A 24,619-nucleotide genomic window follows, 5' to 3' on the forward strand; every position below is an offset into this window, starting at 1 on the left:
TTATTTATTGTCTGATTTCTGACAATAATTCTTTGCTTGACCAAACTTTCGCCAGTCTCCTGAACCTTCTCCTAGGCCCGTCCATGAACTTCCTTGTAAAATCCAGTTTTAGCAATTTCTGCTAAGTCACCATGGCAAGAACCACCCACCCTCAATGTCTGATCATATTTGATATCTGATCAGGTTCCTCATCCTCCACCATTCCCCAGGTATGTGTTCAGCCTGACAGCTGAGGGCCTGCCTTCAGCCAGAATCCTGTTAGGTCAGTTTAGCCAGAACCCCCCTTACTCTTGATGCCTCCCCTTAGTAATTTTCCATCCACTGACCCCCACCCTGCCTGTTGGCTATAAATTCCTGCCTGCCCATGCCATACTCGGAGTCAAGCCCACTCTCTCTCATCCGCTGCAAAGTCCTGTGACAGGGGTCCCTGCAACTATCATGATGGTCTTGAATAAAGTCTGCCTTGCTATGCTTTAATAAGTATCATTACTTTCTAAATACTGCTCCCGTTATAACGTAAGCTCCGTAAGGTCAGGAATTTGTAGTTTTTTGGTTCACTGACATATTCCAAACTCCTGGAACAGTGACTGACATAGAGTAAGTACTCTAAATATTCAATGAGTGAGAAAATAAATGAAGCCATAATCACAGGCATGATGGGCCTGTCTCTTACTCTGGCTGCATTGTAAATACGGAATATCCTGCTGATGATGTCCTCTTCTAGGTCAGCAGAGACAAATTCCACCTGGATGGGGCCGTGTCTGTGTACTCCGTTTTCTGGCCAGTACTGTGGACACAACTGAATTCAAAACATATAAACACAGGGTTAATTAAAAGAGGAAATTTACTCCTAACAGTTTGGATAAGGTTAGTACTGACATTCAGTAATCTTTTTTTTTTTTTTTTCCTAAGAGATAGGGTCTTGCTCTGTCTCCCCAGCTGGAGTGCAGTGGTGTGATCATGGCTCACTGCAGCCTTGAACTCCTGGACTCAAGCAACTCTTGCCCCTAAACCTCTCAGGTAGCTGGGGCCACAGGTGTGTGCTACCATGCCTGGCTAATTTTTGTATTTTTGGAGAGACAGGGATCTCGTTACGTTGCCCAGGCTGGTCTTGAATCCCTCTTCTCCAGTGATCCTCCTGCCTCGGCCTCTCAGATGGCTGGGATTACAGATGTGGGATGCTGTGTTTGGAGACATCATTCAGGAATTCTGAAGACCTCACTGACTCCCTTTGTTTTCTTTTCTTTCTCTCTTCTCCTCCCAGCAATGCGGGCTTTTGGACTTCCTTGCTGGCTGATTCCTCAACTCCACCTGTCCTTTTCCTGGGACTTTTCCTTCATTTTCTCAGAAAGCACCTTTTAGCCATGAGTAATTCTGCTTTCCTATGAGGTCATGTGAATGGCAGTCGCCATGTCCCCTTTTGCATGGTGAAAGGAACTCTCATCAGGCCCCAGGGAGAGGCACCAGGTGCTACCCCAGGATGTAAGGTACTCAAGATGTCTATACAAGTCTTAATGCCCAGATCTCCACGCTCTGCTGGCGGGGACTGCACTCTGCTGGCTGGAACTGCGAGTGAATTTTATAACCACTATTGGGAATAAGGCTATTTTGTGACAAGGTTTGGAACTGATGACATTGTTGGGTTGCATTTTTATGTTCCAGTCCAAACCCTCGCAGCTCGGATCTAGCAAATCTGTTGTAATAAGAGTAAATGCTTTGCTGTCTTACCTGGAAGTAGCCTAATTAAAAAAGCAATTTCCTAGAGCCTCAAACTCTAGCTATTGTTGATACTGAGTAACTAGAACTTTTGCATGAATGTAAATGCACAACTCAGTGCAGTAGGAGTGGTGCTGGGCATGGTGGCTTATGAAGGTGCTTATTAGCTAGCACCCCACAAAATTCCTACCCTTGGAAACAGTCAGGAAGGAAGAACTGCTAAGATTTTTCTCTTCAAAAACCCTTCTTAAAGCCCCGAAACCTTAATAGGCATTTAAAGTTTGAAATTACAGGGACTTCTTATTCCTATGACTTTTTTAAAGTAGCATCAACCTTTTTTTTTTTTTTTTTTTTGAGACACAAGCTCGCTTTGTTGCCAGGCTGGAGTGCAGTGATATGATCTCGGCTCACCGCAACCTCCCGGGTTCAAGCGATTCTTCTGCCTCAGCCTCCTGAGTAGTTGGGACTACTGGCATGCGCCACCATGCCTGGCTAATTTTTGTATCTTTACTAGAGAGGGGGTTTCACCATGTTGGCCAGGATGGTCTCGATCTCTTGACCTCATGATCCGCCCACCTTGGTCTCCCAAAGTGCTGGGATTACAGGTGTGAGCCACCGTGCACAGCCGCATCTAAGTTTTATCTTTCTGATTTAGCTGAGGGACAGGTGGCCTATGGAAAGGCAAGGAGAGAACTACTTTATTATATAACCTGTTTCTATACTGGGCCAAGAGCAGAGGAAGACAATCACCTAATTTTATGCAGAATGATGTGTCAGAAAAGGAGGATCCACTGGTTGAATTTCTAGATGATTTCTATTTTCCAAAGGATCTAAAATCTCATTGTCAAAGGTTGCTAAGGTTGATTTATACCCAAGATTGCAGGATAGTTTTCAGTGAGCAGTAGGTCAGCCGAAATGGCAATATCTCCCTCTCCATCACAGAACAGTTAAGGTGGGATTTTATAAGTAAGAATGAAAGTAGGGTAACCAAGGGTGCTTTTTATGTTAGCTAAGCTGATAGTATTTTAAAAATTACATTTATTTATTTTTAAATAATGCTTCCATGAAATATTTCCTTCCTCACCAGCACTTCCTGGTGACAAGTTATAAAACTGCCTTGTCAAATAATAGCATGCTGATGTTTCTTTTCTTTTTGACGCCCAACGGTACCCACTGTTAAAATTAACAGGCATTATGATGGTAAGCCAAGATATTTATAAAAGCTGTAACATGCACATTTGAACTGTTCTGCCCATTTTTCTACTGCCTGAACTTTCTACTGCCTGAACTCTGCTTTCTGCTTGCTTTCTTCGTTCAAGCTCCTGACCAAAAGCTTGCCACTTACACCAAAGAAATATGAGTGACGCAGCTTGTGCAGGCGCCTCTTGGCACGTTGCATTCTATGCTCTGCCCAAGTAAACCATGTAGAAAATGGATTAAATGGTGCATAACACGTCCGTGAACTGGACCTATAAATACTTAAAATTGTTGAGTGCTATTCTTGTAGAATTGCAAAGCCTTTACATTCAAATGCTCAGTTTAGTGTTGGCTAAAAGACTGAATCCCAGGAGCCTCTTTTCTCTCACTCTGAAAATCAGCTCTGTCTGCTGAATAGAACTGCAGTCTTTTTGTCTCTCTTACCCATGAGCCAGCCAAGGCTTGGTTTGAGTCCAGATAGTTCGGGTTTAGAATGCGGCTTTAGAATTCCAGTGCAGTTGTTCAAAAAGAACACACTAGAATCACTGATGTCTTGTTCACTAATATGAACAAAAATATCTCCACATTTCAGGATTCACATGAAGAAAAAAACCATAATGATTCTAAATAAGGAAGAAGTCCCTTATTCTGTAAGTGTCTGTGACTTAAGACTCCAGAATCGGTGAAATTTCAGCCATGCCACTCTAAGTTAGAAAATCAGGACACTTGGTTCTATGTTGAGTTGGGTCTTCGAAGCTTCCCAAGCCATGGTGTCTACTTGTCTTTATAAATGGCCGTAAGCTAACCTTCTCAGAGCATCAGTGGGGAAGAGTTTTAAAATATTTAAGCTTCTTAAGCCAAAAGGACTGGATAAGAACAAAGATTATCATCATTATTTCATTAACCAGCTTTCAGGCGAGAGCTTTGACAATATAATGCAGTGCCTCAGACATAATTAAAAACCTTACAGAACTGAATTGAATGTCCATGCCATTTACGGTTGGATGATGGCAAGAAAATAGATTGTAGGAAGGAAAAATTTGGCCATGATGTCCAGTTGGGATGCTGAAATGCTTCAGACCTTTTTTTTTTTGTTTTTGTTTGTTTTTAAGAAAAAGAAAGAATTTGTGTCTACTGGACAGGAAATTAATTCAGGTCCAGAACAAGTTGTTTCTTAAAACACGCTAAGGTCAAACTTCCCATAATGCCTACTGTCATGATGGTTGTCTATGACTGGTATAGGCACATCCCAAAACAATGAATTCATCTCCTAAAGGGCCACTGCACTAATGCTTGCCTGACAACCTGCTTCAAGAAAATGTGTCTAACCCTATTACTACCATTGAGTCATCACTGTCCAATTCTTTCTCTTTAATGTTTAACAGTAACTATGCAAAAGCCCCATTTATCATTCCAAACTTCTCTTATCTCCAAGTCCCAGTATAATTTCTTTTTAATATCTTTACCAAAGCATCGAGAAAACTAATTGCTGTGCCTTAAAATTGCTTGCCTGTCTCCGCTGTCATCCCAACACTGTCACCCTGCATGACAATCTCTACCTGTAGGCTCCCAGTGAGCTGTGCCAGGAAGCACACAGTTGCTCCAGGAATGGGATCAGGGGCTGTGTCAAATGCTATCTTCCCTTCTCCACTGTCCTCTGGTTTGCTTGCTCTGCTTTGGCTCTGTGATGTTCAGGTTCCTGCTGAGCCCTGACTCGGTCTGCGACCTTGTCAACCTCCAGTGGATATTTCCATCTTTCAGGAACAGCTCAACTTTTGGCCCTGTCTTGCCCTGTCACCTCAACCATCTATGATTTCCGCCTGTATTTCTGGTTTCAACTGACTTTCTAACCCCTAATTCCGTCTGATTTTTACCTTTGTGTTCAGCATCCCCAGTTCTCAACTTCAACTGGCACTTGAGACCTGGCACCAGGGCCTGCACTTCTCAGGTGCAAACAAACTTGACCCCCCTGGCACTAGCTCTGACTGTAAGAAGTCTGGGTCTCACCTGGGCAGGATCCACATCATTTAGCATAACTACGGATGTGCAGTGATAATCCAGGACCAGTCTCCAAAAGTCTTTCACTGTGTTTGGCAAAGGATGCTGGGTGACTATAAAAGCTGAAGGCTGTTTATAGCTCTGCAAACACAAACAAGAATGCTCCAGATATACTCAGGAAAATGGGAGGAGAAGAAGCTAAGTTATTTCATGCAGAAGGAAACTTGTGGCACAAAACACTGAACATGTTTAACAGTTGTTGAATTCTGTCACCATTGTCAGCACCAACATAGACTAAATATAAACTTCTCTGCAGAATAAGAGTGATAAAAGTCTTACTTTGATACCAAGAAAACTTAATTAGTATCTCTTATCAATTTTTAGAAAATTTCTGGTAGAGCGGCAATATTGAATCTATACATAATTATCTTGATGGAGAAAATTTAACTTTACTTTTAAAATTACACATAATTAAAAGTTCTGCTTTTTCTAAAACTTGTTTGCTAGCAATTTGTATGTGTGACAGTGTTCTTATTTCTGCCATAAAGAATACATCTACTATTTTTACAGCTCTGAAGAGCTTCAAAAAAGTTTAGGTACCTTTTATGATATGACACCAATAGAATTAAAATTTCCGCGTTAGCACAGAACACACCCATTCACTCTTTCCATCAACTGAATAGCAACAAGTAAACAGACTGATGGGAAGTAATGAGTTGTGCTTTCCCCTATGTTAACTACAGGCTAAATTACAGGAAAATGAACTAAGATAATGCTGCAAACCGATTAACCCATTTTCCTGCCATGGTGACTTCACAGCTGTCCCCTGCTCCCCGCTCAGCAGGTTAAAAATCTCAGCGCTCAGAGGGCAACTGTGCCATGTTGCATTTACCGATACTTCTGGCCTGGTGGTCCCTGAGAAACCAAGGATATCATCCCTGACACAAAAACATACGTGGAATCTGAAATCTATTTTTTTGTTGGAAACAAAAGTTTGTGTCTTAAAAAACAAAAGGGCTGGTGAGCAGAAGGGGAAGACCCACGCCTGTTCTGCAGTCTCCCCAGTCCAGTCACCCCAGCCTCGGGCCCGAGCGTGAAGCAGGGCACTCACGTCCATGAGGGCAGCGTTGATGTAGTTGCTGCTCTCCCCATCGATGGTGATGAGGAAGGGCAGGCAGCGGTCCGGGGGCAGGATGTCCATGCACCGGTTTTTCTCATGGTTCCGGGGCAACAGCGCGATGCTGCAGTCCTCCACTCGCAGCGTTGGCGTCACCATGTTTAGGGTCTACGTGAGAAAAGAAAGGCACGTGAGGACAAGAAGACTTGGCAGCAGACTCCTCTCACTTGCAGTTCTGGAAAGATGCAAACTTCCTGTGGCTGACTGCAAGACGGTCCCCTCTTCTCCGCAGCCCTAGCCCTCCCCTCCCCTCCGCAGCCCTCCCCTTCCCTCCGCAGCCCTCCCCTCCCCTCCGCAGCCCTCCCCTTCGTCCGCAGAACTCCCCAGTTCGAGTTGGATTTCTTCCGCTCCTTGGATTTTGTCCACGGACAGTGCCCATCAGACACAGGGGTCAGAGGCAGAGACATATGGGCCACTGTGGGTCCCTACGATTAAGAGCCCTCAAGTTCCAGTGGAGTGGGACATCTGGGGATTTGGGAGGTCAGAGACGGGGGAAGAGTCTGGCCTTGAGTCAGGTATATCTAGACAAAACGCAAATGTGAGGAATACAATGGAGAGTCCTTGGTTGGAAAGTCTTCCTAACACACACTTCCGTGGTGTGACTGCGCATGGCTATGCTGTGGACAACGAGCCATGGTGTTGGGGACTACTCCATGTCTGCTTTCAGACGGGAGGGGTGGAAATGGCTGTTAGACTAGTGGTTCTCAACCAGGTATTTCTGTCCACTGCGGGGACACCTGGCAATGTCTACACGTGTTTTTGTGTGGTGGTGATGCCATAGACGTCTCTTGGGTAGAGCTCTGGGTTGCTGCTAAACATCCTGTAGAACAGCACATGCCAACAAAGGTTACCCAGCCCTGAATGCCAACAGTGCTGGAGGCCGAGGAACCTTGTGATTCAAGGGCTGACTCAGGTGCTGACCTTGAAATCCTTCTTGAGGAGCAAGTCACCGTGCAGTGCCCCTGCCTTGGGCATCACTTACCCGGAATTCCTCTTTAATCTGGCTCGAGTTTGTCTGTGGATCCAGTTTGTTCATGTCATAATACAGAGACCTAACTTGGGAAGCAGGCACAGAGGTGTCCCCGCAAAGACAGGCTTCCAGGATTGCATCGTGGATAAACACATACTGCTCCTGGAGGGGACGGAACAAGTTCCTAACTTTAGAGAACCAGAGAAGGAGGACAGACACTATCAATTTTAGCCTCACATCATCGAGAGAGTGGAGACAATTCCTCCAGAGAGAAACACGGTCCAAGGGCTCAAGTGCTAGGAGACTGGGTCACAATGCCAAATATTATACAGATGGATTACAACCAATCAGACCCAATACAAACCACCACACGCACTGCGGCACCATGAAAACTGTGGCTAAAGACCTCTGTCATTCTGATCCTACTCACTTGGAACTCAGTAGTCCACATGAGGAATGAGCAGAATTTTATCTATGGTAGGATTTGCTGATCAAAACAATAGTGCAAAGAAGGTCCAGAAAAACTTGGCATTACTATGAAGACAAAAAGTTCTAAAGTTCTTAATTCAGAACGTGAAAGTGCTTAGAAGTTCTTATTTCAGAACATAAAAGTTAATATGATGATTATGAAAGCTCTTAGAGGTACAGAGAGCTGTTCTCATATATATGTTCAATGAGTACGCAGTGTAAATAAACACAGGGCCTCTAACTGATTTGTCACTGACTTTTCTTAAAATTCATTGTTAGAGTCTTATCATATTTATTATTAATCTTTAGTTATATGAAAAGTTTAAAAAGCCTCTTATTACAGCTAATTTGGTTGATTTCTATACATAAATGGGACTTTTTTTTCCAGCAACCTCTTCTCCAACAGACTGATTCCCAAAAACAGCATACTACCACTAAATACCTGAAAGAAGAAGAGCCAAGTGAGAAATGGGAGTGGCAACATTTGATTAACTATAAAGTATATTAAAAGATAAATTATTATGATTATCTTTCAAACACAGTATCCCCTTTCTAAGGAAAAGAGCCCATGAAAGCAGCATTTACAGTTTCTGTTATTTTTATGTTAGCTAAAAAAATGGGATTAGGTTTCCCAGAGGCTTTCATAAACTTAAATGCACAATCTAAATGTAAGGGGTTCTTACTTCTTCACTTCATGAATCATTTTCCAGGTGATGGGTATGACGCCTACTTAAAACAATCAGCTATGAGTAAAAATATATGAATGTCCTAAGAGCAGGATGGGATACTGCTTTTGGAAAAATGGAAATTCCTCATATACCTTAAACTTCCACTTACAGAGTTACTAGTTAGTATAAACATATAGAGTACTTCACAAAATGGGCAAATCCCCATGACGCCAGACACTGGGCAGAATTTTTAGGGTCAGGAGGCTTCTGTTCTTCCCAGGACCCCGGGAGAAGAACAAAGTGCACCGAGATAACGCTTCAGGCACTATTCTCAGGAGCGGTCTTGCTCTGGTTACCAGCTAGTTTAAAAGACAGAATAAAAGGCAATGGTATTGAAAGTCTGAGCACTTAACAGAGACTTTTTTGGGTCCCTTAACACAGAAAAAATGTGCAAGTTTGGGCTCTTGATTCTGTTACCTGGAAAACTCCTGGGTTTGTTTGGTTTGTTTATGAAAGGAAAAACAAAAAGGAGGAACAGAGGGAGGGAGGGAGGGAAGGAACAGGGAATGCCAGGTAGATCACTTGAACAGGTAATTGCCTGGATTCCTTGTGCCCTTGGCCCTGCAGGAGATGCAGGAGAGACCCCAGGGACCAAGGCCCCAGGCTAGGTGATGAGCGGGAGTACCTCTGTTTGCACCATGTTCACCCTCCGTGACCGCAGCTCCCTGACGCAGTTGTAGATGTCGACGACCCCTTCCCTTTCAGCCATGTCCAACATGATATCAATGACGATGAAACAACCAGTCCTCCCTGCACCAGCACTGAATGAAAAGGGGGGTCTGTCAGTGGATGAAGAAGGACCACACTGCTGCTGCTGCTGTTTAAATATTTTATCAAGGTGAAATTTACATAATACAAAATTAAACCTCTAAAAAGGTACACTCCAGTGGCATTTAGTGCTCCCAAAATGTGCAACCACCACCACTCTGAAGTTCTAAAACATACTCTTCATCCGCAAAGGTGGCCCTGCACCCATCACCCACTGCGGTTCCTTTAAGAGGCTCTGGAGCTCTGCTTACCTGCAGTGCACCACCAGTGGACCTGCATTGGGTGGGCTCTTGGACTTGACTTGCCGCACGAATCCCAGCAGGCCAGTGGCATGGTAGGGGACCCCATGATCCGGCCAGCCAGTGAAGTGAAACTGTCTGATCTCTCGGATTTCATGCACACCTCTCTGCAGTAGTTGGTTAGCCACAACAAGGAAGAGAACAAGGGAAAACAAACCACAAATGAGCAGGGATAGCTGGGGGAGTGGAAACAGTCCCCACGTAGCAAGTCTAGGGCCAGGAAACAGCGGACTGCTGGGGAAGGAGGCCATCCTTAGATCTTACACACAACGTGGAAGGCACTGTACCCTTAGGAAGATGGCTGGGCATGAAAGGGGGATGATGTTTGGGGAAAATGCTAATTTTTAGGTGTAATTCCAGCAAATGGATGAATTGGTTGGGTTGTTTGAAATTCCTTTCTAAAAAGTAGACTATGTTAAAGGTTTGTCTCACTTAGATCACACGGTGTCTGGTGAGGTGAGAGTCTGTAGAGAAAGAGGCACAGAAGAGGGGCCTGAAGGAATTAAAGGATATCTGTGTGCTCAATACCAACTCTGTGTTGGGGCTTTCCGGCATCCTGGAACCTCTCACAGCAGGGACTGGAGTGGTGCACACTCACTGAGTATGCTCACATGATGCTTGCAGGAGGAATGAATGAGGACACCTTTCTAACTAGACAGGTCAGAGAACTCATTTGCATTTACAGCTCTGTTTGTTAGGTTTCTCTTTTTAATGTGAGTAAATATTTTACCCATTCATCCAATCGCTGGCAATCTGAGTGATTACACTGCCCCAGGCATTATGTGAGGTGCTAGGGCTACAGAAGTATGTTTTTGAGTGGCCATCACAATCTGCTTGTGGCAAACAGGCATGTAAGCCAATATATACTATGGGAATTGAAAGGTATTTTTGCTGGAATTCTATGCTAGGTCAGTAAATTGAGGGGAGTTGCCTGCTGCTCAACTGTAGTGAAGGCAGAAAGAAAGAGACTTTATAGTTTGCTTTTGGTTTTAATTTACTTTTGTTTTGAGAATAATTAAGGTAATTTATACCTGTCAATTTTGTTTTCTAAGTATGAGCCTATATATTAAGACTGTGTTTTAAAGCAAGAGACTGCTTTGAAAACAAAACCAGAATCAACTCTGCATGTACATCTAGGATCAAATTGGACTTTCCTCCTTCCCTCATTCCGTGATCCTTTTCTGAACCACTTCTGCATATGGTTTTATTGTCTCTTAAAAGTAAACACTCATTAGCCTTATCACTTTCACCATTAATCATTGTTCACACATACTTAGTGAGCAAAGAAGAAATTCAGAATTTTTATGTGCTTTGAAAGACCAGAAGAGCAAACAACTGCAGACTTGCTTGGCACCCACGTGTTAATATGTCTTCATTTGATAACCCATAAATGCTGAAGCTTTATTTCTCTGTGAAAATGCAATTCTTGACCAGAGTTTAAGCATTAAGGAATTAAGCAGTCAGGGATTCACAAATGCAAATCAATATTGTCGTCTGCTAAATAGGCTCTGTGATCCCAGAGTAGTCTGATTAGGTCGTTAGGAGCCCAAATTCCTTATTACTAAAACCAAGGGAACATTTGCCAGTCCCAAGGTCTCCATTAGAAAACATACAGCTGAGCCTCTGTCAGCCTCCAAACCCCTAAATAGCTCCCCCAGCTTTCTGCATGATGACCCAGGTAGGAGTGATCTATTTTGGTGGTATGCATTCCCATATATAAACTGGGACAGCTCACTGACGATAAATATTTTATTCCAAAGGGGAAAAAAGGGCCTATCTTTCTCCATATCCTAGTGGGGTTTTTTGGGTAGTGGGAGCATGGGCTGTGCTTCTCTTTCTAGCTTTGTTAGATTTCAGTTCCAGCATCCTCAAGTCCTGAACTACAGCTCTCAACTAATCTAAGACTCTTTTTCTGAGCAAGGTAAATATCAGTTTCTGGAATGTACAAAACATTTCTCAAAATTAAACCTCCACCCTTGAATATGTTTGCTGTTGACAAGAGTGGCAAAGGAAATTGCTTCTGATCCAGCTTTCATTCTTGTTCATTGACACAGCAGTGTCTCCTTTTATCTGCTTTGGAATGTAACACATTTGGGGAAGAACATGATAGCTGGTATCAGTGGTCACAGCCCAAATACCTCCCAATTTGATACTATTGCTTCCTGATTTTTCATTATAAAAAGCATGAATGTTATATATAAAAATGTGAGAGTCACTTAATTTTTTTTTTTTTTTCCAAGACAGGGTCTCATTCTGTTGCCCAGGCTGCAGTGCAATGGCATAATCATGGTTCACTGCAGTCTTGAACTCTCAGGTTAAAGCGATCCTTTAGCCTCAGCCTCCCAAAGTGTGGAGATTAACAGGCATGAGCCACCACACCCAGGTAGTCACTTAATTTTGAACCAAGTCATACAATAGTCCCTGGCCCAAAGTGGGTGCTTAAGAAATACTTGTGAAATAAAGAGTCATGTTCTGTCTTGTATAGTACATGTTCTGTCTTGGAGACAGGAGGATCATCTTCTCATGCCCTCTCTGAATCCTAGGCAGCTCCTGGGTAGCGAGAAATCAGTGACCACTGTCAACTTTGTTTCTCCCAGGATAGGCAGGGATAGATTCACCAGACAGCCTAAATCCATGGAGACTTCAGGGGTGTCTTCCTTCTCACACTCTGGGTACTGCACATTATTTAAAATCTGTTTAGCTTGGAATCATCAGCTATGTGGGAAACAAAAGACAACAATCAGATGCAAAGCAGGAATTCATGAGTTCCAAAGTGCATTGCGTCTGCTTGTTTTGCAGAGCAGAGCCCAAATCCATTTTCACCTTTAGGTCCCTTGATGCAACATGCTCTCAAAATAGAATCAGAATTGCAGGCATCTCAGAGTACATGCTTACCCGTTTTTTTCTTCCCTTTCTAATGAGAAAGTTTAAAACCTACAAGAAATGTTCTACAAAAGTACTAATGATTTGTTTTCCTTAAAGATTCCAATTGCCCAGTTAGAAAATCACTAACATGTCATTTTGATTTCCCCAAATGCATTAACAAGCTCCTTCTTCCTTCTCTTCCCTTCACCACCTCTTCATTGGGTGTCTAGCAACTAAAATAACTGGATATTTCAGACACATTTCTGTGCAGCTGGGAATTTGGGAGAGTACAATAAGAGGTTGATAAAAAAAAAGAGCAAAGAAACAAACAAACCCTTCCTTTAGCTACAGAGATGCATTTTCAGCTTATTAGAGAGCTGACTATTGTTCAAAAAACTCCATGTTTAAGTGATGGCTTTTGGGTGACTTTTTTAAAGAAAAAAATATTGAGGGTCTTTTATCGCTGTTTTAATGCAGTTATTCATGAGTGCTCTTGCCAACAGCCATACAAAAATCCTCCATGTGTTTTTTTTCCAATCCTGCCTAAGAAGGAGAAAATTGACATCAAAGTGTGAGGTTCAGAACTTGAAGAATTGAGTCAACCAGAACTCCTCATTCTTTGAAGTCTCCAAGCTTTCTGCCTGCTTATTAAAAAAGATAGGCTAAGAAAAAAAATGCTAAATAGTATGAGAAACAGATTAAAATAAAGTCTTTCCAGCTTTGTGATTCTATGACAAATTTGGATCTGCAAACCAGGAAAGGTAGTTCAAAACATCAGACTAAATTAGCCAATAAGCAGATGTTGCAATTTCCTTGATTTCTTAAAACTGGTCTTGTTCATCTAAAAAGCGCATTTAGATGCAGTGAGAATACAGAGTGGAGAGGAAGGCCAACATCCAATTCCCTAGCAATCTGCCTACAACCCAGGTCTTCCAAGAAGACCTGCTACTATTACATGAATATAAGCTGAACAAATTCACACCAAGATCCCTAAGTCCAGGGCAGCTGTGCAGGGCTCAGTTATGGAGAATCAACTCTAGATAGAAAAGTCTGTGGATCTTTGGAAGGCAGAGTGTTTCTTAGCCACATCACCTCCACTTTCCCCAGAGCCTACCTGTGACACTTCTCTGGATGGACTGCAGTTTGCTTCACCTCCGGCCCCTCCCTATGTCAGCAGAAAGAGGGGGAATAAGGAAATTCCCTGTTATGCCCTACAGTGCTTCCCAGAGAAGAAGCCCCATCCATGCACATGGGATGAGGCAGGGCAGAACCAAAGCAGAGCATTCACCGACCCAACACCAGTGACTACAAAAGGGGAGAACCAGTATGGGAGTGAGCATGAATGAATGCGCTGGTTCATGCAAGAGTGTCCCATGTCTAATGGAGATCAGTCACTTAGGTTTCCAGGTAGGTCGCTTCCACCTGGAAAATCCATCAGTCCACATTAAACCAGAGCTTTGGAAAGCCACAAGGAAGTGAGGGATTCCAGGAGGAGTTAGGACCTGTGTCTCAACACTGATACTAACTCCCTACTGGGAAATGAATATGGACATACACCATGAAGGAAATTTACCAAACTGGAAGGACATTTATCAAAATTTAACAAACTTTGTTCTGTGAACAAAGGAAGAGAGACGGGCAGAACAATATCAACCAGGGAAAGAAAATAAAGAAATAGACATTAACTTTTGGTTTACTCGCAAAATATAGATTTTATGAATGAGAATGATTTGTTTTAAAGATGGGACTGAACTACTATAGAATCAGAGGGCAAGATGCAATCTTGAGAAACCATCGGATAGAGCCTACCTGCATTTGGATATAAGCATGTGTAAAGTATCCTAGATAAGTTAATGAGGCTAGTATGGTACCATGAGTGTCTGACCATAGCTTTTAAAAGCTGTATGAAAACTTACCTTTTCAACAGCAAATGTTCTTATCACATATTCTGCCAGTAGTTCTGTTTCTATTAGGGTAACTTTAATGTCTTTATAGATCTCTGTGTCATCTGGCCAGTATTTGCAGCATTTGACCTTTAGAAAACACAAAATAAATTACAGGTTTACAGTTTGATTTTTTTGGAGTTCCTCCAATGATGGTCACACTATGATTTATAGGATAAAATTTGCACACACAAGTTAATTGTATACTCAAGAGCAAGGTCTATTTTTTGTAGATCACCTGTGTTTTTATTCTTCTCAGAAGAAAACAATATTTGGGCCGGGTGCAGTGGCTCACGCCTGTAATCCCAGCACTTTGGGAGGCCGAGACGGGCAGATCATGAGGTCAGGAGATCGAGACCATCCTGGCTAACACGGTGAAACCCCGTCTCTTACTAAAACTACAAAATATTAGCTGGGTGTGATGGCGGGCGCCTGTAGTCCCAGCTACTCAGGAGGCTGAGGCAGGGGAATGGCATGAACCCAGGAGGCGTAGCTTGCAGTGAGCTATGGCAGTTATGGGAGAAGTAAAGCCATAGAAAAATGGTCTAAGTTTAAAAAATTGTATTTTTACCACAAACATCCCAGTTACTGTAACCATTCATTTCCTGTGCATCTCTACTCAGAGAACAGCCTGCAAAAATAAACTGTGAAGGAAGTTTGTAATATTTTAGCTCTTCTTTTGAATTCCTTCTAGTTTCAGAAAGTGATTGAAAACTTTTTATTTTAGGAGGAGTGGGCAGAAAATTAGAATGAACACTAAAGATTAGAATTATTTTTTTCTGAAGGAAGTAGCTATGTCATTTTCCCAAATTAGAACTACAGATTCATTTTAATATAAGTAAATTCAATAAACAAAACTTCCTAAAATATGAAATTCTCTTTCCATATTGACTGAAGTCTCTAACTAATCTCAGATGGAAGAAATTTGATGGACTTGGCTTCTCCTAGCAAACTGTGTGTGTGTGTGTGTATACTTATATATATATAAACTTATATATAAATTTTTATACATATATATGTATTTAGGTAAGAATGTTCTTCTAGACATCAGGATGAGGGGAGAGCAGGAACAGAGGCTGGGCAGGAACATGTGACCATCTCATCTCAAGGCTCTGTCCTTGGCCTCTTCTGCTTCCCCAGGATTCCTGGCATTTTCATTTACTCCTGTCCCGGCCCCTCCATGGATGAGTTTCTATTCTGTAACTCTAGCCCTCTTTCTCCATGTGCTGAATTTAATGTTTTTTGTTTGTTTGTTTTTGTTTTGTTTTCTGTTTTAGAGACAGGGTCTTGCTCTGCCATCCAGGCTGGAGCGCAGTGGCGTGATCACAGCTCACTGTAATCTTGAGCCCTTGGGCTCAAGCGATCTTCCCTCCTCAGCCTCCTGAGTAACTAGGACTACAAGCACATGTCACCATGCACAGCTACTTATTTTTTATAGAAATGGGATCTTGCTGTGCTGCCCAGGTCTTGAACTCCTGGCCTCAAGTTGATCCTCCTGCCTTGGCCTTGAAAAGTGTTGGGATTACAGGCATGGGTCACTGTGCCCAGCCTTCTGAATTTGATTTCTAACTTCTTTTGTGAGTATTTCCCTTGGAGGTCCTAGCAGCACCTCAAAGACCATAAGTCTAAAAGAGGATTCTTCACCCCACAGCCACTGCTTTCTTCCTGACTTCCTATGTGACTGCTCTGATTCCCTTAATCAACCCATTCGTTCTCCAAAACCCAACCATGTGCCAAGGCTAGGAGTGTCTTTGAAGTAGCTCTCAAAGTGTGTTTTCCAACTTCTTCTTTTTTTTTGAGACGGAGTCTTGCTCTGTCACCCGGGCTGGAGTGCAGTGGCCTGATCTCAGCTCACTGCAAACTCCGCCTCCCGGGTTTACGCCATTCTCCTGCCTCAGCCTCCGGAGTAGCTGGGACTACAGGCGCCCGCCACGTCGCCCGGCTAGTTTTTTGTATTTTTTTTTTATTAGAGACGGGGTTTCATCGTGTTAGCCAGGATGTTCTCGATCTCCTGACCTCGTGATCCGCCCATCTCGGCCTCCCAAAGTGCTGGGATTACAGGCTTGAGCCACCGCGCCCGGCCTCCAACTTCTTAATCCCTCTGCCACAATCCTAAATTTAGGCTCTAGTGTCTCCCTGCATGGGCATTCTACATATCCCAATACCAGAAACACTCTCTCAATGTGTAATCCCAATGCCATTTACTTGTTCTGCTCAAGAATCTCCTAACTACTTTCTGAAACTAAATAAAAATTATTTGGCCAGGCACGTAAGAACCATTTTTAAAATATGGCCCCAACCACATTTCCAGTCTTATCTTTTATAGTTGTCTTTTCTATGCACATATATTTTATGTTGAAGGACAAGTGCTTGCCCTGATTGCCAAACATACCCCATGATCCAAACTCCTACTCGCACCATTCCTTCTATTTAGAATGTTCTCCTGCCATCCATTTCTTCCCAGTTGAAGATATTTTGCATTCTTCAAAGTACATCTCACATGCTGCACTCCTTCAAAGTCTCCTCCATAGAGGTGAGCTCTTTTTGCTGCCCTGATGAAACACGCTTGTTCTGACCCTGGTATGATGCCCTTCTTGCACTGTTTGACTGTAAGCTTATTCCTGGCCAGCACATAAAGGGTGTTGTTTTGCTTATTTCTGCAAACCCTGCAACACCTGATCGCTGTGTCCTGTACACACTAAATATGCAATGTATACATATAAAACTGAATTTCATGCAGAGAGTGATAGGCGCAGTGCAGAAAGGAAAGTTCCAGACTGGGAAAGTTTACAAGAAAGGAATGAGCTGAGAGAATTATCTCCCAGAATGCCAAGCCCCTGAGGTGCACCGATGTTCCCCACAAGCTATGTGGCTGCTTATTTTAGCTGCCTCCTTGTGAAACTTTCTGGCCATGGATTCAGGGCCCTTCCAGGGAAGCTTCATTACCTTTACTTGGCAAGACGTAACCAGATATGCTAGGAGTTGCAGATACTGCAGAGCAGGAGACAATGATGGTCCCTGCCCTCAGTAAGTGTTCAGTCTTCTTTGGAATCTTTTCCCCCCTCATTATGGGAATACGATTTGTAACTTTATAAAGGGCTTATCTATAATATCTCAGAAATTTACATCATGGATACCTTTGCTCTATCAAAAATATCGCAGAGTAAGAGAGACCTACAATTTCTCCTTTCCCAGATGTAAAGTAAGTTTGAGCACATCATGTACATTTGTGGAGATGTCTAATTTGACAGTAACAATGATTTCATTTCAAGAGTGCCCAGCACATACTTTCATGAGGCCAGTTAGCAAATACGCTTATATGGGACATACTTGATTCTCCTATATATTGGGGGATTAGCTTTTACTTTTTTGTGACTTCAGTTATGCAAGCAGAAGGTAGTGGGATAGATATAAAACTACATACATAGTATACAGGCACACTTTAAAAATAATTATTGGTGAATATGCACTTTAAAAATTCATTTCTCTGAAAACGACAACTGAACAAAACACACACACCCACAACGTATGTTATACCAGGTTTATCTTATCTAATAAAAACACCTTATCAAGATTTATCTTAATAAAAACGATTTTATTAATTACAAGATGCAATTGATGTATGATATTTTGGATGGTCACCCAGTCTTCCATTTAGACTCTTTAACCTCCTTGTTCTTGAATTTTCAGAAATATGACAGTGGGGTGCGTCAGTGCCCAGAAATCAGGGAAATCAAATGCCCCTTGCATGCACTGAAAGCTCGGTTTCTTTGAAATTATTGGGAGGTGCGCTCCCAACTCCTTCAACTCCCTGGAGCGAGCTCTGGTTCCATCCGAAATCCGACCCTGAGCCCTCCCGGGCGGGCTGTCCCCTGCACCCAGCTCCAGGCTCTCGGGCTCCTGGCCCCCCGCGGCCGGATGCAGCCGGGCGCCCCCGCGCGTCGGCGGCAGGCAGCAGCCGCCAGGGCTTCCAACTTGGGCCGCGCTTCCGCAGCAGAACAGGTGCCGCGGCTCTCCCAGCGAAGCGAGGGAACAATGAAAAGAAAACGCGGTCTGCTCTCAACTGCTCCGCACGAAGCTGACTTCGCGCCGCCCGGATGCCTCCGACCGGGCGGTAATTGCGAGGGAGGAGGCGCGGGGCCGCTTCCTTCCAGAACGCGTGCTGGGCAGGGACCCTCCCAAGCACAGGCACCTGGCGGGGCGGACCCAGAACAGGCGGCCCAGGCATTTCGAATCCGGTCCTCCCCATCTCATCTCCCAGAATATCCCGAAATGGTTTGCCACATCTGTTTTCAGCCTACTAAACGCCCTTCTAAATTGGGTTTCTTTTAGTATCTTTTTAACTGCTTGGACTTGTGTCAAGTTATTATTTTGCTTGAAAAAAAAGGAAAAGGAAGACAAAATATGCTTCGTTCTTGCTGCATTTAGACTTTCCATGTCTGGAGACTGTGGGGCTCGCAGTCGCCTCCTGTCCTTTAAGGTCTTAATACAGAGATGCTGGAACTACTGGTTTGGAGGTGCCCGTTGGAGCCCAGGAACCAAGGAACTGGAGGCTCCCCTGCTCTGAGCGTGCGCTTGGCTTGGCTGCCTCCTGCAGCCCAGCGCTATCTGCACAGCTTCCAGGAGAGGTTGCGCCTCCCACGCATCCTAATCATGTAAGGCTGCAGCCTCCAGCCCAGAAAACAAGGTCCGGAACCCGATCGTCTAATTACCTTAGTGCCCTGGCGGTGGTTCCATCAGACCATCAATCAGGCTAACAGTCCTGAGCCCTGCCGCCTGCTCATTACTGCCGGAGGGCGGCAGGAATAGATGTATGGTCCCTGCTCCAAAGGGGTGATCCTTGTTGCCTTTACAACTCACAAACACGAAACAGCACAGAAAGCGCTATAACTCCAGGATTTCTAACATCCTGAAAAAAGATCTTTGAGGTGGGTCATTTTAAACCAGCAGCCCAGATAATATCCAGGTAAATTAAAGTCAGAGGATGACTAGGGGCCAGAGCTGTGGCTCCCGAGGCTGCCAGCACGTGACTGTAACCTTCAGGGCATTTGACATGACTACAGCAGCTGTTATCAAAGTGAAGCGGGCATGAGACTCCCTTGGAGAGATTCTGAACAAATTCAGTAGGTGTGACTTTGTGGGGCCTGAAAATGTGCACTGTGAACAAGCTCCTAGGTGATGCTGTGGTCTCTGGACCACACTGTGGGTAGCAAGGATTGAGACAGCAGAGCCGCAGAGTCTGGCCAGCCTGGAGCGCAGGCTCTCACGCAGTGTTGACCTGAGCTAGAGGGGCTCACTGGAGTTTGCTCACCTGCAGGGGCTTCATCTGTAAATAGGGCATGATTATAGATCCTACGGCAGAGAGATCTAAGAAGTCAGTGGTTCCCAAATTTGCCTGCATATTAGAATCACTTAGTTGGGGGGAGGGAGGTCTTAACAAATTCTACAGCCCAGGCCACACTCTAATTAAATCCTAATTTCTGGGGAGGGACAGAGGTATCAGTAGTTTATTGAACCCCCCTCCCCCCAGGCCATTCTGAAGTGTAGATACATTTGGGAACCACTGGATTAATTGATAAAATGTGATGACAACAGCCATGTGCCAAGTTTATCCAAAAATGGAAATTGAAAAAATGAAAATTCTGACTATTAAGTGATAGTTTTGTGATCTGGACCCTGGATGTCTACAGGAATTCAGAGGCCAAGGAGCCCACGGAGGCCTGGAGAGAGGAGGCAGGGTGTCCCGGAGAAGGAGGAGGGCAGAGGTGAGTATTGACAATTGTGCATGGCTTATGATCGCGAAGGGACAGCTAGGGGGAACCCTCTGCTGATTCCTCTCTCCCTCAAACCTTATCTGAGAAGAGAAGAGAGAGGGAGAGGGAGACTGGCATGTCCATTTGCCTATCAGTGTGGTTTGATTAACTCCCAACACAATAGGTGGTTTTGGAGAAGGGGATTCACATCAAATATAGCTGTGAGGAATCCCGGGGACAGTCAATTTCCAAACACGCATTTTCAAGATTGTAGCAACTCCCATCCACCGAGCAGTTCCTCCTTTGAACTGGACACACTGGATGCCTGCATTCTGTTATCTGTGGCCTCACTTAGTGGCTGGAAGAGCATGTGATTTGCCCAGAAGAGACCTAGCAAGGGCCAGGCTGGTCTCGATCCTTTTCATTCCTTGTATTTCCTCGTGCTCTGGACGGAAGAAGCAACAGGCAGGGCTAGGGAGGGCAAGTAGCTTGCTCAAGGCAATAAATTAGATGGTGATGAAGGAGAGGCTGAAACACAGGCTCTGATTCCAGCTGCAGGGCCCTTTGGGAGGATGTAACTCAAGGTGCTTTACTCTTTACTCAGTCTTACCAGGAGGCTTGGCCTCTTGAACAGAAACAAAGTAGGAAGCCCTGAAATGACTTCAGCTGCCTTTTGTGTGGGGGCAGAACAGGAGACAGGTGGAGGGGTGGGGCAGGAGAGCAGAATGCACGCTCTGAAACCATCATCCTCCTTTGTCTGTTAGCACAAGCTGCTATGTTTCTGCTCTGCCCCTGTGTCAGCAACTCTCCTAGTCCGCAGGAGGGAGCCTGGGCAGAACTGAAGGTGTGTTTATGTGCATGCGCATGAGTACTCATTTTGCTAAGAAACCCATGATGAAAAAGGACTAAGAAATTTAATTGTTAGCTCTTAAGTTGGGGGCACCATAATGTGATCCAATAAACACAACTTTAAAGGGGAAGAAGGGAGGAAAAAGAATAAGGCAGTTACAAGTTTTGATTTGTCAATTTTTTTTTTTTTTTTTTTTTTTTTTGAGACGGAGTCTCGCTCTGCCGCCCAGGCTGGAGTGCAGTGGCCGGATCCCAGCTCACTGCAAGCTCCGCCTCCCGGGTTTACGCCATTCTCCTGCCTCAGCCTCCCGTGTAGCTGGGACTACAGGTGCCCACCACCTCGCCTGGCTAATTTTTTGTATTTTTTTTTTTTAGTAGAGACAGGGTTTCACCGTGTTAGCCAGGATGGTCTCGATCTCCTGACCTCGTGATCCGCCCGTCTCGGCCTCCCAAAGTGCTAGGATTACAGGCTTGAGCCACCGCGCCCAGCCTGTCAAGAGTTTTTAAGACACTCTTCTTTGTTTTGAAAAAGATATCCAAACAGAGTATCCATACTTCTATTAATAGTTGTGTTGGGACGGCTGAGAAGAGGTTTCATGGATATTGGATAGTGAGAGCAGAAACACTGCCATGAAGCACAGGTACCACAGAGAGCCCAGCCAAGAGCAGCTGCCAGCTTTGTTTCCAAGATAACAGATTTATTGTATCCCCACACCTTTTGGTTTAGAGGTCTCACAGGAATAAAACATTACTCATTTAAATATCCTGAGAACACAGACTGCTCTGGTCTCAGTGTGATGGAGTAAGATGGACATGGATTTTTTTCCTTCTACCTTGTGATGGTGCAGCAAGTGACTTCCACCCCGAGCCTGTTTTCTCATGCATAATATGAGATCATATTATTAACTTCTTAGAGAGGGTGTGAAGATTAGATGAGATTTTTAAAAGTATATATAAAGTTGCTGATTAAGTACCTGGCTTATCATAGTTTTCCTAGATTCTTCCTTTCAGATTGGCTTCATTTGGAAGGGGGGACCTTCCTTGGGAAACACCCTTGAAGATTATTTCAAAACTGGCAGTCAGTCAAGAGCTTCTGGAAGTCTGGATAGTTTGAGTTTGGGAAATAACTTCATATCGTAAGTAAATCTCTCTTTCATGCCTTTACGGTCCTGCCTAAAGTACCCTCACAAGGCTTCTGTTTTCCAATTGCATCTATTAATTAATGTTATTATTTAATGGGCATACAATACTTATAAGCACAAGGTCACATCTGTATCCACAACGCTGGTTTTCATCAGCTGTAAAGAAACATGCAGCCTGTTCCCCTTGTGGAATTTTAAGTGTTATCCTACAAACCACAGGAGAAATCTGTCTTGTTACTTTCCTCTCTTACCTCATCTTGATGAAAACTTAATCAGAAAGCAGCATCACTCAAACCGCAGCCAGACTTTCAGGAGACACGTTATTTCCACTGCTTGTTCCCCATCTTATTCAAGAGGTTCGGCTTGACTTTTAGCTATCCCACAAATGTAAGTCCTCCAGGTGGCCAGGGGAGGGAGATTTGCCACCAGCAAGGGCAACAAACAGAGTGTCACATACTACTCTACAGATTCTTCTGAAATAAGAACTCCAGGAATCTTTCGAGCAATGACATTATTACAATACATACATATACCGCCAGGTACATCAGAGAGGACATTTCTTAGAATGGTACATGATATACCTGTTGAGAAAAGAAATCCCTATTTTCTGTCATTGTCAGTCTTCACATGTGTCAGGGTCACAGTATAGATCTACGACTTTGTGCCAGTCACAGAACTGTTCTGGCCCCCAGTTTCCTTATGTGCCAAAGACTAGATCACATGCTGGTGAAAACGATTCCAACTCCTAACGCTATCTGATTATGTGCCTGCTGCCATTAACTGTGTGGGGTAAGTATATTATCCTTACTTTACAAACACATAACATAAAGCTGGGAGAGATTAAGAGACAGGAGACCTAAGGGACCAACACTGTGGCTGCAATGAGGGAAATCCTGTGCGTAGCTCAGGGCTGTGGTGTCCAGGCTGTCCTGCCAGTCATTCAGACAGCCCTGAAAGCCCATGACAAGCAGAGCTCGGAATGGGCATTGCTGGGGATGCAGAGAACAAGGAGACATAGTTCTAATAGTCACTGAGAGACAGATGTGTACACAACAAACTCACTCAAGGCAGAATGAGGGGTAGGTTTACTGGTCAGGAGCACATTCCCTAGAGCCACACTGTCTGGGTTCAAAGCCAGGTCCCATTTATTAGCTGTGTGACCTTGGCTTCATTTTCCCATCTGTAAAATGGGATAAGAGAGTTGTTATGAATATTAACTCAATTCTTTCCTTGTAAAGCACCTAGAACATGCTCAGCACAAGTAAATGTTCATTAAAATTTAAAAAATGAAAACTGCTATTGGCAGTCAGAAGCATGCTAATTCCAAAGAAAGGTATGCAAAGCTTCGTAAGGGAAACTACCTTACAAATGAGACAGAAATATGGAGTGCTGTTTCCATGGGTGGATATGGAAGAGAGGGATATTCTAGACTTGGGGAGCTGGCAGAGGGCAGCTGGAGTGGTCTTGAGGCCCTGGCAGATGGGGGCTGGGAGGGTGCGATCCTCCGACAGCAGCAGGAAGCAGTCACTATTTTGTGACCGGCAGCAGCTGCTTCTGAGGCCCTTCTCGCTGCACTTTGATGCTACACGTTGAAATAAAGGGAATTGTGTTGGGAAGGAAAGTCTGTATTCAGCAGGAGTGGGAGGACACAGGAATGGGTTTTCTGTAGGAGCAGGGTTTGTAAAGGATACCGAGTTCCTTTGTGTAGGTGCCTGGAATCACGGCCACCACCGTGGGGCTCTCTGCAGCTGAGCCAGCTGCCCTGCTGGGATGGGCTGCTAAGTGCAAGGTGCGAACGAACTGGGACAAGGGATGTGTGAGTAGGTCGGATATGGCAGAGCTGGGAGCAGTTGGGGCTGGGGATCACCCAGGATGATGATGTGTCAGGCAACCCCTCGCCAGCGGCTTGCTTAGATCCTCCACACTGCCTGAGAAGAGGGCAGCAGCTTCAGGACGGGGGTGGCAGGATAACAGGCACAGGTCAGGGTTCCTGGAGCTGGTAAGCTCAGGCACTGGGTCTCCTGTGTCTCCCAAGTTGCCAAGATGTGACCTCTCTGACTTAGCCAAGACCTGGGAAAGTTCTTGAAACACACATTTGCACATGATACTCTTTTCTTCTAGATAGAAGGATAACATTTTAAGAACCTCGGATAAAGTTTTTATAGCCTCTCTTAGAAATGAACATTTAATGATGACACAGTGTGCTGTAACAGAAAGAAGCCTGGCAGGCAGGCAGGAGGGCTTGGGGCTAATCCCAGCTGTGTTCCAATCTAGCCCTGTGGTCCTGTGCAAGTCACTGAACGTTCTGGTACTCAGTTTCCTTACTGGCAAAAGAGGAAACAAGACCATATGATTATTACAGGTATTCTGAGTCTTACAGTTATCTGATTATGTGATTCTAGAATGTGGTTCTTTGGAAGCCTTAGGAGTCAGGAACGTGGGTTCCAGAGTTCAAATCCTGGGTCCCACATTAACTAGCTGTATGAATTTGGACCAATTTATTAATGTCTTTAAGTTTATTATATGGAGAATAGGATAACAATCATGTCTATTTCTTAATCACTCTGATGAGCTAAAAACTCACCACACTGTCTTAAGTTACTTACATAAGAAATGTCCAGTAACTGTTAGTGGTGGTCACCATGACCCTGGCACTTCTGCTATCAAGAAGGGAACAGCACTCAGTATAGAGCTCCAGGTGCTTCATTTATTGTGACACAGAATGCTTTATGGTCTGTATCAGTAT

At 44.1% G+C, this 24,619-nt stretch overlaps 1 protein-coding gene across 3 annotated transcripts in view; it reads right to left on the minus strand.

Moving 5' to 3' along the window:
• PTPRM (protein tyrosine phosphatase receptor type M) overlaps nt 1-24,619 on the minus strand; it is an 848,823-nt gene that overhangs the window by 21,504 nt on the left and 802,700 nt on the right. For all 3 annotated transcript variants that reach the window (XM_030925938.1, XM_030925937.1, XM_030925936.1), the window contains 7 exons: nt 14,103-14,219; nt 9,274-9,428; nt 8,880-9,015; nt 7,071-7,220; nt 6,023-6,196; nt 4,921-5,052; nt 674-799 (listed from right to left, as the gene is read on the minus strand). In XM_030925938.1, the coding sequence (XP_030781798.1) occupies nt 674-799; nt 4,921-5,052; nt 6,023-6,196; nt 7,071-7,220; nt 8,880-9,015; nt 9,274-9,428; nt 14,103-14,219 (990 nt within the window). The remainder of the gene's footprint in view (nt 1-673; nt 800-4,920; nt 5,053-6,022; nt 6,197-7,070; nt 7,221-8,879; nt 9,016-9,273; nt 9,429-14,102; nt 14,220-24,619) is intronic.

This window comes from Rhinopithecus roxellana, chromosome 21 (genome assembly GCF_007565055.1).
Source record: "Rhinopithecus roxellana isolate Shanxi Qingling chromosome 21, ASM756505v1, whole genome shotgun sequence".
In the NCBI taxonomy this organism is placed as follows: Eukaryota; Metazoa; Chordata; class Mammalia; order Primates; family Cercopithecidae; genus Rhinopithecus; species Rhinopithecus roxellana.